Source organism: Vigna radiata, chromosome 8 (assembly GCF_000741045.1).
Source record: "Vigna radiata var. radiata cultivar VC1973A chromosome 8, Vradiata_ver6, whole genome shotgun sequence".
In the NCBI taxonomy this organism is placed as follows: Eukaryota; Viridiplantae; Streptophyta; class Magnoliopsida; order Fabales; family Fabaceae; genus Vigna; species Vigna radiata.
In genome coordinates this window covers 8,929,739-8,946,543 of record NC_028358.1, presented here as the reverse complement: position 1 = coordinate 8,946,543, position 16,805 = coordinate 8,929,739, and the positions used below count along the sequence as shown (strand labels likewise).

At 33.3% G+C, this 16,805-nt stretch overlaps 1 protein-coding gene across 1 annotated transcript; it reads right to left on the bottom strand.

Moving 5' to 3' along the window:
• Positions 1 to 3,988: 3,988 nt before the first annotated feature.
• Positions 3,989 to 15,727, bottom strand: LOC106772230 (pentatricopeptide repeat-containing protein At5g04810, chloroplastic). The gene is made up of 10 exons (XM_014658480.2): positions 14,845 to 15,727; positions 12,776 to 12,903; positions 11,809 to 11,949; positions 10,678 to 10,764; positions 9,823 to 9,976; positions 7,686 to 7,745; positions 6,150 to 6,578; positions 5,455 to 5,750; positions 5,105 to 5,234; positions 3,989 to 4,791 (listed from the first exon to the last, which is right to left on the bottom strand). Exons 1-10 carry the CDS (start codon positions 15,646 to 15,648, stop codon positions 4,231 to 4,233), a joined length of 2,790 nt encoding a protein of 929 aa, XP_014513966.1. The 5' UTR covers positions 15,649 to 15,727; the 3' UTR covers positions 3,989 to 4,230.
• Between the last annotated feature and the right edge of the window lie 1,078 nt (positions 15,728 to 16,805).

The window sequence follows — 16,805 nt, the reverse complement described above, 5'->3', positions numbered from 1 at the left end:
GTGTTTGACATATTTTTGCTTTAATGTTAACTGGGAAACGCTTTTCAAACAGCAAATAAAATTAAAAAAAATTTGGTAAAAAGGACTAAAACCAGAGTTTTCTAAAATTGAAGGATTAAATTGTAACTTAATTTAAAAGATGGACTAAACCCAAAATCACCCCAAAATATAAGGACTAAAAACATATTTAACCCAACTTTTTTTCTATCTTTCTTGATTCAATTGATTGAAGTTTACATTCATAACTGGTTGGGTTGTGCGTTTATTTTCTATCAATTAAATTTATTGATCTTGCATTGCAATTCATATTTGCACTTTGAATATCTAATATTTTGGATTTTATTATTAGAATTATATTATGTGATGATGTATGGAACACTTGAATTCTTTATTGTTTTAGTTGTTTTTTAAAAGAATTTTCTTTTTCATTGTTAGTTTCACAATTTTATATTTTTATAACAATAAAATATATTTTTTTAGTACTTGGTGAATGAATGTGTTTTTGATATTGTTAACTAGTGATATCATAGTTTAATATATCTTTAGTATAAGTGTGAGATTATATTATTTTAGTATTATTTCTGACTCTTACGGAAACAAGTAATTAAAAATAGTAATATAGAAGTCTACATGAAAAATGTTCTAAAATTACAATTTACGTGTAACTTTTAATTAATTAAATAATAGTATTCAAACATATGTAGCTTTTAAAAATAGAATAAGGTAACTTTTTTAATTTTTTTTCTATAATTTCTTTTTCAAAACAAATCTGCGTGCCATACATACATACATATATATATATATATATATATATATATATATGACATAGGATATTAGCAGTGATATCTCACATTATCAATGCTAATATGATAGTGTCATATTGTTAGTATCAACTGTGAGCGTTAGAATCATGGATTATATTTTAATGTTTAATTCGATTTTTATATTTATTTTTTTAATTTAATTTAATCTTGTTTTTTAAAATTGTATCGATGTCTCTCACTAAATATTATTATATTTATTAAATAGATTTAAAATTCATTGATAAAAAAAAAGTAATTTATTTAATAAAAGTCGGTTTAAATGAAATCCAATAATATCTTTAAATGGATGTGATATCGTTAAAGTTGATTAATTTAAGCATAATATAATAATATCGTTAAAATTAAAGAGACTTTAAGTATAATATAATAATATCGTAAATATGGTATGTCATGTAAGAATCTAGAAAATAGAATAATAGAGTAGATAAGTGTATTAAAATAATGAGATAAGTATTTTACTTTAAAAATAATCTTATAATATAAATAAAATTCTCTAAAACTTGATTCATTATCTAAAACACTTATTCTCTCTAAAACACAATTATCTACTCTTTTTGTGCCTTCTCTTTAGGATTTCTTTCAACTGAGTTGTCTAATTAATGATTGGGAGGTGCCCAAATGTTCACGGTGTAAAGGGCTGCACAACTGACCGATCAATTTCTTGATTCTAGTTGGTAAGCTGTTTTTCCCCTTTCTCTGCATGTTCTTAAATCTGGATCATGCAATTTTTGCTGGTTGCATGTGTCTTGTGTTTTTCCTCTTCAATTCTCTATTCATTTGTAGCTCTAAGAGCTGTCCTTATCACTAATTGGTGGTTTGTAGGATTCTGTTGAGTTTTCTTGCGGTGCAAGGTACTGTGGAAGCAATTCTGTGAGCTGAGCAATTATCTCTAAGGTAAAGGGAGCTAGGTTATTACTTGTTTTGTAGCTTGATCTATATGTGTAGTGAATTTTGTGATATGGTGTTGATTGTACTAGATTGGGCTTTTTGTGCATGTTGAGTTTTTTGTATTTTGAATGATGAATTGTGAAATTTAGAATTGGTGGTTGTGAACTGTATTAAGTGTTGTGTGAAACTGAAATTGATCATGTGGATTAGAGTAATCTGTTATAATAAGTCATTAGATAGAAAGTTAGGTGAAGTGGTAGTGTTTTGGGTCATTCAAGAGGAAGTGAGGTAATGAAAATAAGATTTAGAGGTCAAGGGCTTAATTAGGCTATTGAGGCAGTTTGGATGAGTCAATTGTGACTTGTTAGAGTTATCAAAGTGGTCAAAAATAGGTTCAAAGTGGTAATTCTAAATTTGGGTCCTTAAGTTGAGAAATTTGATGTTTTAGATTGGGAATTGGATCATAAACACTTTAGATTGAGGTTATGAAGGTTTAGAATCACTTAGACAAGTCTAATTAGGTATATAATGCAATCTAGTTAGAAGTTGGGAAAAATAGTTAGAATTGGTATTTGAGTCTTGAGTTGCATAATTTTGTGTTGCAGATTATGCAGACTCACTGAGTGAATAGATTCACACAATGAGTCTTCCTGGCAGAATGCTTTCTGCCAGGGCATTCGCACAACGAATTGGTGCGATGTGCGAATGACTAGAGAGGTTGCTCTTTGTCTGTGCATTCGCACAACAAATCTGTGTGTTGTGCGAATGGTTAGAGATGTTTACTCTCTGCTTAGTGATTCGCAAAGCGAATCTGGGCACTGTGCGCCTGGTGGTGGCCTGGGATCATTGCCAAATTAATTTGAATAGCGAATTTGAGCGCATAACGAGTGTTTATAGGGTTGAGTCTCTGTTTGGGCTCTCGCATAGCGACTTGGGTGCGCTATGCGAAGGGCTAGAGGTCTGGTACCTCTGCGAGTTAATTCGCACAACGAGATGTGTCGTTGTGCGAGAAACTCTTGATTTCGCTCTACGAATGGGGTGCGCTGAGCGAATGGTTTGAGTTTAATTTACTCTTTACTTCTTTGTCTTGATTTGTATTAAGTGGAGTGTTAATTGGTTTGTGAAGTATGTTTGAGAGTGTATTGTATTATATAATTGAGGATAATCATGGATGTTAATTACAGATAAAAGCATGTGATTATAAAGTGATGAGGTATGTTTCAAAGTAGAATCTCTTGGTGAGATTCCAGGTTGTTTAGAATGAATGCAGGAGCTCAATCTTGGGGGTTATCCTGAAACTCCAATGGTCTTTCATTCTCAAGTAGAGAGGATTGAACCATGTTGTGAGGAGTAGCAAGAGGTCTTAGTCTTAGGGGCTTCCAGTATGCCTCAAGGCCCGGAATAGACTAATCTCGTGAGTGTAGTAGGTTGAAACTCATTAGCAATGACTTTGCAAAGCAGTAGAGGCCACCACGAGTGCACAACCCGCCATAGCTCGGCAATCATTCTAAGTCCGGACGAGTCAAGTCTAAAGTATAACATGCTAGGATGTTTGATTTAGTTTACTTTGCTTTATCAATTATGTATATGGTATATGCTTTTAAATTATATGGATTCTTGTATATCTAGCTCACCCTTCTACTTGTGTTTGTATTGTTTTGTGTGATGTTTTTCTTTTGTAATGATCATCCGTAGAATGTGAGCATAGGTAGATGAGGTGTCCTTGGAGCAGGTTTTGGAGGACAATGACGCAACTGTCTAGTTTAGTTAGGTTTTCTATTTTGTTTTGTATAGTTTTGAAATACTCTATTGTATATAAAATTTTAAATTTTATAGTCATTTTGGATTACTATAAGGTTAATGATTTATCTGCAAGTTTATAACTAATCTATCATATTATGATGATGATTACTCTTTTATATAGTTTATACTATATATTTTGGAATATTACAGTTAGTATACACGTAACATTAACAATAGTGTCAAGCCATATAATTAACACGTGGAATATTTTCTTAAGAAAAACAGAAAAAAATTAAAAAACAACTACGAGGCATATGAAAAAGTTCTAATTGCATTAATTTTTGCAAAAATTAAATAAATTGAAAAAACAAAAAGGTAAAAAAACACACTTCAAGTTTTTCTACCAAATTTGAGAAAAATAAACTAATTAAACCTATTTTCAAACCTGTCACATACTAAAATTAGTATATGTGTGTTTAAATCAATTTTACAGATAAAATAAATGAAAGAAAAATAAGGGCTTTATACAGATAAATTACCAACTATGCATTTATTTACAATCAGCATAAACCTTACAAGATCTTTTGATTTTTGATTGAATACAAAATTAGTTAAAATCCACAGTAATTTCTGGATGCTGGGAAAGGGGTTCAGCAAAATTACTATTTTTCCTATTTCTATCAAAGAAAAAAAAAATACCTAAAACATTAGCACCAATCTTGGCATTCTCCCAATTCCCTTTACGATACATAATTCAAAACTATCAACTGTATGACTATGAAATAACATTATCATAATCCTCATCATCAGTGTCATCATCTTTATTGATTCCATTGGCATTATAATCTCCGACGTTGTCATCATCTTCATCTTCATCTTCATCTTCATCTTCATCTTCATCTTCATCTTCATCTGCAGTTTCTGTTTCACTAGTGACATCAAGAATATTATGAGAGGTCCAATCAGGAGGAAAGGTCTTTTGTAGGGCTTCTGTAAGCTGCCCTCCTGTTCTTTCAATCTTGCGTAAATATCTTGACCAATGAACCGCAGTTCCCATGTCAACAGTCATCTCAGACTCTGCCATCTCTCTACATATAGACAACAGGTCACTATATGCGTATGATTGAGCAAAGGTTGCCCTTGATAGAAAAGATGTCACAAGACAATGGTACACTGCTTTGTCTGGTTTCAATCCAGCTAGTTTCATCTCTTCAAAGCAACTCAAAGCTTTCTCAGGCATAGAGGCTCGTGCCCAACCATTTATTAGAGTGGTGTAGGTTTTAAGGTTTGGTTTTATATCAGATGCTTCCATTTCTTGGACAATCTCAGTTGCTTTCTAGCAGGAAGAAAATAAAAACTGATTAACAGGTGATATAAATAAATTACCATCCAAAACCATGCCCTAAGGTGGTTAGGGATAAACTTCGCAATAAACAGAAAATAAAATAAAAACGAAATTTTTTCTAAAGCTAAAAACAAACTTTTGGAAAAGCTAATTTTAACTTCTTTTTCTTATTTTCTTCTTCCAAACTTGTTTATGAAGAAGTTCATCCAAACACATAATGAATATGCAAGGAATGAAACACTTGTATCTTTACTTTTAGTCCACTTTAAGTAATCACAAACTTAATAAGTTAAATTCATCATACCTGCATATCTCCAGCTTTACAACAAGCATTTATAAAAGACGTGTAGGTATGAATGTCTGGTCGAACTCCTTCTTTTTTCATTTGCTGCATCAAGTCTGCAGCCTCCCAGACATCACCTCTCCGAGCCCAACTAAAAAAGTCAACAAGGTTACTAAAATACAGCGCAAGTTGTGAAGCCGCTAATGGATAAAAATATTAAATATTCCAAGCACGTACACATCGAAAAATATATCAACATAAAATGATAATTCAAGAATACACACACACACACAAAAACACATACACACATAAATAAATGTTAGACAAAATGAAAACTTCAATTTTCATTGTCAGATGCAATTTATTCATACCCATCAATTAGTATGTTGTAGACAAAAGTGTTCCTTGGAATCTTTTTTGCACTCATTTCTTTTGTGACTGCAAGGGCACTCTGCATTCTGCCTGCCTTGCAACATGCCTTCAACAATGCCTCATAGGTATAGACATCAATCTCCAAACCCTCATTCCTCAACGCGGTAAAGTACTGAAAAGCCTTTTCAGTGTCACCCAGTGAAGCATAACCTTGCATAAGAGTTGTATATGTGTGTTCATTCGGTCTAATGCCTGCCAGATTCATTTCATCCAATATTGCTACAGCCTTGACCATCTGCAAGAAATGTAACATCATTTACAGAAAGTGTTACATAATGTATGACCACTAAAACAAGAAACCTAACAGAAACATCCCAGTATATCTATTGCAATCCAATCCAATGGAAGCCAGTGCATGCAACAGCTCTGCCAATTTTAAATTCATAGCAATCAATTGAATTAAAAAAGTTTCCAGCTATCATAACTTCAAGAAAGAACTAATACCAAACAAATTCAGGCTAAATCCTTTCTAGAAAGAGCATTATAACTACTTAGTATATCACAGTTAGCTCCTTTGCTATTTATTTATTTTTATGAAAATCGAATAAATAAACATATTTTATAAGGAAAAGTAAAGACCAAGTCATGTCATTTGTTTATTATAATAAACAATTGTTTATCAACCACAGGTTACCTGGCGCTTCTCAACAAGGCCAAGAATCAGAGCATTATATGTGTGTACTGTGGGAATGCAACCACTCCTCCTCATCAGATCAAATACCTCCAGGGCTCTCCTCATCTCTCCAGCTCTTGCAAAACCATGTATAATGGGCAAAAATGTGCGTGTAGTAGGTCTATGTCTCTCCTTCTGAATTTGCTTCACCATACGAATAGCACGATCCATATTACCCATTCCACAAAAGGCTGTCACAATGTTATTGTAGAGAACTACATCGGGCTTCAAACCATCTTTAGTAAAATCTTCAAAAATGGAGAATGCATTAGCCCAATCTTTTAACTTCAAGAATCCATTGATCAACATAGAGTATGTCTTCATGTTATGTTTAATGCCACTCATTTTCATCGTTTTGCTTATCTCCAACGCTTTAGAAACTTTTCCTATCTGAAAAAAAAAAAGATAAAACAGATTGGCATCAACAAGCTAGAACTACTAATGGCATATACATTTGCTTACTTGACCAAAATTGGGTATCAAATATAAACAGATTGGACATGATGGACAGTTTATTAGCTGGAAATGAATTGTCTATAAAGTATTGATTTCATGTGCTTTGCAAGGGATTTGATTAAGAATTGAAAACATTGATATTGGATCATGGTATTTCAAACATAGTATGACAGTCTTATAAGCTGTTCTGACAAAATTAAAATAAAAAAATGTTTAACTTCTACGAACTTTCATAGTTTTCAAAAGAGAATTCATGACAATGAAAACTAATTATAACAGAGTGCAAGGATCAAAGTGAGGATTAATAATTGATAAAAGAGACTTACTTAACAGATAAATAAATGGATTAATAATTGCAGGGGAGCTTATTTTTCTTCACGAGAGTGAACAACTTTTGTTCAAATTGGTAGATTGACGCTTGATGTTTAAACCTAAGAGCTCTTGTCAAACATCCAAACTCTCACTGCTTCCCATTCCTGGTTTACTTATTTCCTTGTATATTTTTATTCCCTAGAAAATCATTAAATAATTGATATTTCCATATATTTGAAATTTATACTAATCTTAATATGAAGGGTGCCTTAAATAATGTAAACTTTATTGGTATGATCCACATGATAAGAGAAAAAATTGAGGTTTTGGGCACTCATATCTTTAGGGAACTATTGAGCAAATAAGCTTAGCCAATTTTGGTCTTGGTTCCAAGAGCTATGCTTGGTGGGATAATATACTTTCTTTTGTTATACTCCCACTCTTGCCTGCCAATTTCTAAATTCAGATTCTTTTCATGGATAGATATTAACTTCCTTATTATACCCCCACTATTGTTTTGATATCCTTTATTTTATGGATTGGGGCGCAGTGGATTATTGTTAATTGTGTTGTCACCATAGTTAGGATGGCAAATTGTGATGCTTTAGCTCAACCATTTTATTAAGAAAAAAAAATCCATAGGTACTTCAAAAAAATGTTTGCAACAAAATCATGTAGTAACTACTAAATATATAAATGATCCAATTAATGTAGAATGTTACGTCTTACCTTGGTGTAAAGATTAATAAGACAGCCATAACTGACAACTGAAGGAGAGAAACCACATTCCTTCATCAAAACAAAGAAATAGTTTGACGTCATTTAATGAAGAGTGCAACCATGCATAGCAGTTTTACATACCAAATCCAAATAAATCAGTGTTATGTGAGTAATATAACACATGCTAAATTAAAGGGTACAATTTTTAAAAAACTAGAGACAGTTGTGTAAACAAAACTTAAAGAAACAAGTATATTTGATGCAATAACTCTAGAAATTGTTTACCACCTTTTTCTTTCAAAAACTACAGACATAATCAGACAGATGCTACGAGAAACAGAAACCAGAGCGGGATTGACCCACTCTGATACCAACTTGAAAATTAAACTGTAAACTAATTCTAGAGAGCTTGATTGGTCCCTTTCATAATCTTCTATTTATAAGAATAAATTGATACAAAATACATGATAATTAGAGTAACCCTACTCAATATAATCATGATAATTAGAGTAACCCTAGATATAATATAATCATGATAATTAAAGTAACCCTAGACATAATATAATCATTATAAATAGGATAAATATCCTAACACATAAGAAAAACTATTAATATTTGCATAGTGACAGATAAATTCATTGAGAAACAAGCTGGAAAATGTAAAAAAAAAAAAATCTATAATGGATTTATTATGTTTGAAATCTTACATCAACTATAGACATGATCAACAATAGTATATCATTAAGTGTAAATCTCACTTTATAAGCTAGTTTAATAATAAATTAGGCCTATAACTCATTTTCTAAGATAAGATCAAAATTTATCATAACAAGGTTTGTTAATATATCTTGTCACTCAGTATCGACATGTTAATGGACAACCTAGATATACCCCCTCTCATGCTCAATATGTCTAATTCTTGGCTTGAGGGAGTGTATTGGAGATATTGTATTGATTACCTATATGCTAAATTATAGTATATAAGTGAGTCAAAACCATATCTTGCACGCTAGTTTTGAGAGGTTGAGTTAAGTATAAAACACACCTAAGAGATTTGAAAACAGGTTGAATAGTCATATTCAACACTGAAGTTGTCAGTTTGACTCATGATCCATGGATCAAATCCAACCCACTCCTAAAATAAGCCATCTTTTATTAACCCAAATGAGTGGGTTGAAAAAGACCCAGCCCCAAATAGGTTAGGATCAAGGCCAAAGTGGGTTTGACCCACTATAATATTAAAATAAGACTTCAATTAACTCCTGCATATTGTTATAATTGCATAAGTCCTTTAAATATTTCAAATTGCAAATGGATCCCCAAATATTTCACATTAATTGTAAATTGGTCCTTATTATTCATTATTTGCAACTTAATTTCAAGGTTGGGGCCCAGCCTAAATCATGCTCAAATCAATCTGAATCGGACTGACATGGCTTGAACCTAATCAAACTAGACCTTTCTTGACTTAAACCCAAAACCTCACATGGGTCCAACATAACTCAGCCTGACATCGATCCCACTTGAGCTCAGCCGGACCTGACCAAGCTTGACTTGAGCTTGACCAAGTCCCATTCATCTTGATTTGGGCTAGGCCTGACACAGCCTAACATGGGGAGGGAGCTAATTGACAATGGTTTCCACCTACGGTGAGTGAAGATTCTCCATGACTTGCTCTGATGTGAAAACCCAGAGCTGGAGAGTGGAAAAAGCATGGCTGCCTGGGAGATTTTTTGTTAGATTTCAAGTCCAAAAATATCATTGATTCAATACTGTAAGTGTTGAGAAACAGAGATGATATCTGCTGTGGGAAGAATATCATGCTGTGGATATGAACAAAAGTTATAAAATCACTAAATAACTAACGTTATCCTGAAAGGTAGACGTGAGCAGTGGGTAAGAGAAAAGCTAGCATACAGAAAAAACACAAGACGGTATTTACCCTCTTTTGAAGAGAGAATCCTACACAATCTGGAAGTTTTATGCTTAGGTCATCCTATAGTATTCAACATTCTTATGGTGTGAGACATTTTCTTTTAAAGATACAAATGATGACAGAAAAATAAACACATAACATGCCAAAAGTAGAAACTAGAAAGACTACAGTAACGGTGATGAAAATGATAAACTACAAAGGAGCTTATACCTTTAGTCTGCCAAACACAATCAAGCATTTTTCTTCACTACCAATCATTGTATAACCATCCATCATGGTGTGATATATGTCAATAGGAGCATCTATCCCTTGTTCTTCCATCTCCCTCACCAAGGCTTCAGCTCTATCCATATTACATGTTTGACTATAAAAGGCATCAGGATATCAAAAACAATGAGAAAAACGAAGGAAGAAAATTGAATAGAAATGGCAATCATTTGAAAATGAACACAAATTGGAAATTTACAGAAACAGAAATGTAATAATAATAGACAGAAACATTAAACACACTAGTGAATAATTGATGGTTTTGTTCAAATTTTTACCTAACATTGAATTAAATAATAACTTGATCAGCAATTTTTGTCATGGAAAATTTTGATACTAACATTATGTTTATAGTCCTTCAAAATTTATGATAAATCTGATATTGGTTCCCATTTGAAAGAAATCAGTTCAGTCTCTAAAACATAAGACAAATATGGTTATAGTCCCTAAACACTAAATTGGAGGGACTAAAATTATTTGTTTAGAACTGCTTTCAGTCCCTCAAATTTATTATTTAGTACTAAAACCATTTTGTTTTTCAAACTTGAGACGTAAAAATCAACTTTATTTGGGGAACCACAGCAGGGTTCACCCCAAATTTAAGGACTAAAAATTTAATTAAACCTATTAATATTTATTTCTCAGCTAAAGGTTTCATAATAAAAATATGGAAATGAAAAGTAAATTTGGAGGACAATGCTCCATTTAGCAAGGTTCTACCCAATACCTACAACACATACAATTAAAGGTCTATCATGCAAATAAAAATGAAACCTTGAAAGAAATATGAATGATTACCAGTGCGCATAAATTATGCTCCCGTAAATGACAGCATTTAAAGATGGCAGCTTCTCTTTTGCCTCCTTAAACCAATGATCTGCAGCACTTCCAAAAGAACATCAACTAGTTATCTCCATGAGACACAAACTGACGCATTGATCTGAACTCATTCATCAACAGGCCATCAAATTATTTCCCCATATAGAACTAATCAAAACTTTCACACAAGCACCAGGAAATGTGAGAATGAGGTTATTTAAGTATGAAAAAACAGAAACCAGAAAATTCAAAGATAACCAAAATATCCAATCACTTAGACATCAGAGAAAAACAACAACCCAACCATAGCAGTACACTTCAATCTTCACACTTTGGTGGTTGGGGATGAGAAAACCAAGGGAGCTCAACAGCTGTTGCAACGTTAAAGTTTACCAGGCTTTTATGGGGAAAAGGTAGAAGGGCCAAACAAATGACGGAGTTACTGATGCCATCTAACCTACAAAAACAACTTTCACGATAAAGTTTATACAGGTCTATGGCTTCCTTAAAAACTGGCAAAAATAGGAATTGTATTTCTAAGGTCCATTGGCAATCAGCTGCTACGTTCCATTCTGCAATTAGTTGACTGTAAGTTTTGAAAGTTTATTTTTTATTATTTGGATTCAGTTTCTCCATTACACAATAAATACAATGCTTTTCCACTAAAAGAAAAAAAAAATGGTATAGAAACTATCCTTTCAAGATTCATCCCAATGCACTGAACTGACCAAAATGATAATTTTGGACTAGTCACACGAGATGCACAAGAATCATCCTTGGCACCTTTCATTTCTTTCCCCTTTGGCATGGTATAAGAGCTGAACAACAGAGTAGTCTGAACTCAATCCTTGCTGGCTACATTGTTCATAAATTTATGATAAAATTTAAAAATTCAGCACATTTAAAGTTGGCATGGGTACTAACCATACAGCAAGCCCAAGGTAATGGGGCAATTTAGAGAAAAAAAAAACACCATATATAACTTCACCTAATAGCTTAATCTATAAGGATAATGGGTACATGACCAAAAGAAAGAAAGAAATAACTAGAATGTAGAAACATTACTTCAAAAAGATACAATAATGGGAGAAATTTATCTGGTTTACTTACTCAGCATTGCCCATTCTAGCAAATCCTCCCACAATTATACTGTATGTTACTATAGTCATTTCAATGCCCTCTTCCTTCATCTTTCTAACACAATGTAAAGCTTCTTCCATGTCTCTACCAACTGCATAAGCATGAATCAGACTGCAAACATTTAACATGCATTAATAGTTAAGGTCAGAAGAAACAGCAAATATTGTGCTTGTTAATTTAACTCTGAAGAAAAGAAAGAGTGAAAAAAATAGGGATATACTCTCCTTAAACCAAAGAACAAAATAAAAATGGAAAAACATAACAAATATAGAATTCCAAATAAAACCCCTAAAGAAGTATTAGAGTTCTAGAGAGAGAGAACAAAAGAGAAACAGTAAAGGTAATTTGTATTGACGAAAAGTTACTTCTGTGATAACAAGGGCACTCTTCATATAGAGAAATAAAAGAAACAAAGTTATATGAGAAACAATGTGGAACTTCAAACACCATCTCACACCAAAAATTGGACATCTCAAGCATGAAACTAAATATTTGAGGGTAGTTCAATAGCAACCCAATACTTGGTGACATGATAGACCCAATAAATTTCATTAAAATAGGCTTTGATACATCATAGAAAGTGGACTTTCAGTCTGACTCATCCTCACAAAAGTATTTGTAAAATGAAGTTTGCACTCATTTATATATTATCATTTGGCTATATTTTTAGTTATGTGAAATCTTAACCAAGAAAACTGCTTGAAGGATGAAAATTAGAAATATCAGAGATTCAACAGTTGAATATTCTTTTTCCCCAATCAATATTCAATAATATTCAACTTTGTAAAGAAAAGTCAATGCATTCACATGCTCATCTCTAAATAGATAACACTTCACAATCATTATGTGGTCATGGCTTAAAAGCTAAAAACAATTTTTTCTCATGTTGATATTTAAATTATACCCAGATCTAGAGCAAACTATTTAAAGAATTTACCTACTATACACATGAGAAGAAGGCTCTATTCCCCTTGCTCTCATACTCTCAAATGTTTGCCGTGCATGATGCATGTCCCCTCGTCGTGCATAATATTTAACCATTAAACCATATTCTTTTCTAGCAGGCTGAAAAATTAATGACAAAGAAATGAATCCAAGAACAAATACTTATAATTCAAATTACAGAAGGGGCACACTAAAATTTTCCTTCCAACCTTTATGGGTATGCACAAAAAAATGTTACTACCTTACCTAAAAATAAAAGGAAGCATGTTACAAATATAAAAGTATCGGCTTTGACCTAAAACATACATTTTTTTTCTTTAATTTCACACAAGAAATAGAAAAACTTAATAATTGAGGTAAACAATAATTTTTAGCCCATAACAAAAAAAAGTAGCATTACCATATTGCTTTGTCTCAGTGATTTTTATGTTTATCATTAACTCTGAGACTTTAGACACATATTGCTGCATACATTAGTGTGTGAAAAATCAAACAGAACAGGCTGGCATAACTGAAGAAAATCAAGATACCTATTATCATCCTCTCTAGCTACCCTCAAGAGTCCCACCTATTCAACAAGAAAAATACAAAATAAAATGTCTTAGCATTTGCCCTTCAGAAATTGAAACTAGATGCCACAAAAAAATATCCATGTCTTCAAAATTGCACCTTTAATTCCATATTCATTTGAGTCTAATATCAAATTTTCTCTTTAATTTCTAAACCATCATATTCAAGCCCCCTTGTTTTAATATCACTTTTACCAATGTCACTTGTGTTATTATTTATGTACACAAGACACAAATTCATGGATGAACCTTGTGAATTACAATTGTGGGAGGTTTGTTTTCAGAAAACATTCTGTTTTTACTTTATTTCCTATTTTGAGAGGCAAGTAAAGTAACACCGAACAACTCTTCATGATTTTCTACTTTCATTTACTGTTTTCACTGCTTCATAAAGGTTCATGTAATGTAAAAATGTCAGTCAAGGTAGCAACTTAAAAATCAACCAATTTAACTTTTATGCCTTGTCCTTGTAATGCCAAGAAATTATAAATCATAACAAATTCTACTTTTAAGATGTCATTGAAAAAGGAAAAAGTTTCCTCAAAGTGAAATAGCTGTAAAGTCAGAAGTGTCTTCTGCAAGTAACTACGTATCCACTTTACTGAAAAAAACTAGAGAAGTAACCAATGAATAAATCATCCATTTCATCACAAAAGTATTACTCTCTCTTGCATAATCCTTTAAATAAAAAAAATTATAAAGAACCTCTTCAAATTAGAACATGGAGGTTCGAAAAATTTACACTTTCTTGTATTTTTATTGTAATGTGTCTCAAAGTCCTCTCTAATTATTTGCTTATATATATTTGAAAGGATTGATCTCTGGTAAAAGTGTTAAGTATTTATGATGTTGTAGGTGAGTATGGGGNAGACCACTAAATTGATGGATATTGCTCTGAATGTGATAGGGAGAATATTTATCCCATGCTAGCTAGAAGATTATAAAAAACGATTTTTGGATATCTTTTATTTGCAGAAAAACTGGATTCTCATGCCTTCACACATTTCTTTCCTGTCAAAAGAACCTGTTACACAATATAGAGGATAACTTCGTCTTCTAAGCCAATTTTGTAAGATTAACTCTAAACTCCCATTCTAAGATGATATTAGAAACTAGTGGAGGAAAACATAAGTAAGAGACAGCTCGATCTTCATAGTTAGGTAGGTCTAAATCTACATTCTAAGAATTCCTATACTAAAAGGATAGGAAAGTTATATTTCCATGGAAATGTAAAAATTACCAACTAACCCCACTACGACATCTATTTTTACTTTTCCATTTTTAAGTATTTTAAAATACAAAATGTATTCCTACCATCCTTAAATCCTATCAAAACACATTTTTAGACATATATAACAACCTTGAGAATGTAATTTGTCATAATGCAGCAGCATAACTTGAAACAAACCCCTTTAGGAACTATTTATATAGGAAGTTTATACACATACAAGTATAAATTATATATGTGTGTGTGTAGAAGAAGATGAAAAACCTTCTTAATTTTCTCGAAGGCTGTCACAACGGCCTGCCAATTCTCGGGCTGGGTTTCCAGAACCTCCTGGAACCCCTTCCTTGATCCGTCCCTCTCCTCATGCCACGTGGATGGATACTCTCCCTTGTCGCCATTCCCTTCCAACCACCGCGCCCGCTCTTGACTCTTCTCCCTCATCCTCTTACCGTCATCCAGCTTCACCGTTAGCACTCTCCCGTGAAACTCTACGCCGTCAAACTCTACAGCTCGCATCGCCGCCTTGTCCGCCGCCTCGTCCTCGCCGTCGTATATAACGAACGCGAAGCCGGCGTTCCGCGCCGTCTCGTGGTGCCCCTTTATCAAAATGACGCTACGTATAGCCCCGAACTGCCGGAAGAACTCCGCCACCTGAGGCTTCTTCACCCACGCCGGAAGGTTGCCCACGAAGATCTTCCCCGGCTGCCGGAAATCAGTTTGGGAATCGGAATTCGAGCCCTCGTCGCCGCCGCTATCTTCCGCGACGGTTTCAGTTTCATTCACGGGCGGCGATGGTGGCGGTGGTGGCGGCGGTGGCGCAGGAGGTGGTGGGGAGATTTTGCTTGTGAGCCATAGCTTGTTGGCGAGGGGGTTTGAGGTTGGAGTGGTTTTGAGGGATTTGGAGGGGCGGCGAGGGGTGGCGGAGTTACTGGAGTCTGAGGGAGGTTTGAGGGAGAAGGAGATGGTGGTGGTGGTGACGGTGGCGGAGGGAGGGCGGTGTTTGGGGGAGAAAATGGTGGTGTTGGTGGGTACCGATAAGTGTGAGGTGCTGAAAGAAAAGGGTTCCATTGTTATCGTTTAAGGTTTGTTTGTTGTAATGAGTACCTCAACCATAGAACCTCGCAACTCTCCACTGCAGTGGTACTACGTAAGATATTTATTATATTTTTAGAAGGTAAAAATAATTATATAAATAAATATAATATATGGGTTAAAACTATAAATATTTCTTGGTTATTAGTAATTTTATTATATGTGTAAAAAAAATGGTTTCTGTTTTTTTTTTTAACAATTTTAGTCTTTTAATTTCTAATTATCCATGATATCGATGTTTAAATTTTTTTCTTCGCAATTTTAATCTTTTATAATTTTGTTTAACGTTTAGTTCAATTATCCTTTTTTTTTCTTGTTTACAGTCAAGATGCCATATTTAAATTTGGGAAAATGAATTATATTACTAATTTTTTTAATAAAATTGAAAACCTTAACAACGGACAAAGTCCGAGATGGTAATAATTTTTAAAAACTGAAAAAAATTAAATAAGGTTGGATAACTAAATTATCAAAATTACGAATAACCAAAAAATAATTTAGTAAAATTAAAATTACAAAATCATATATGTAAAAGAACATATATAATAAAATTGCAATCAAACCAAAGAATTTTTAATGCCTCTTTTCAACTATGGTAAAAGAAGTTATTAATTATATTGATTTTAATGAAGTTAGGTTAGATAGTGTACGGTAGTATATTTCCAACGGCCAGAAGAACCGAACGGCCTTAATGGGCCAACAGCCCACCATGGCGCCACTATCTTATTGGGCTCAAGGTCCAATGCTGGTGTAAATGGTATCCAGATATATTTTAAATATATCTACCAGATATATCCTAACAGAAGCAAAGATACGCTCAGTATACGCTCAGTAAGACCGTTTATATTTATTGTTATTCTGTTTATATTTTGCTTATCTTATATCAACCCAAAGCCTATAAGTAAAGGCTGAAGGGTTCCAAACAGGTACGTTTTCACTACACTTCATTGACAATTCATTCAGCATACTCCTCATACTTTATCAATCCTCTCTCACAGAGGGTTCCATATACACGCCTAACTTGAGCGTCGGAGTGCCTTTTCAGGTACCTCCCCCCCAGTCAAGACTTGAAGATAGCTGGACGGTCGAAATCAACACAAGAACGTGCGGTCGAGATCCAGAAGAAGCGGACA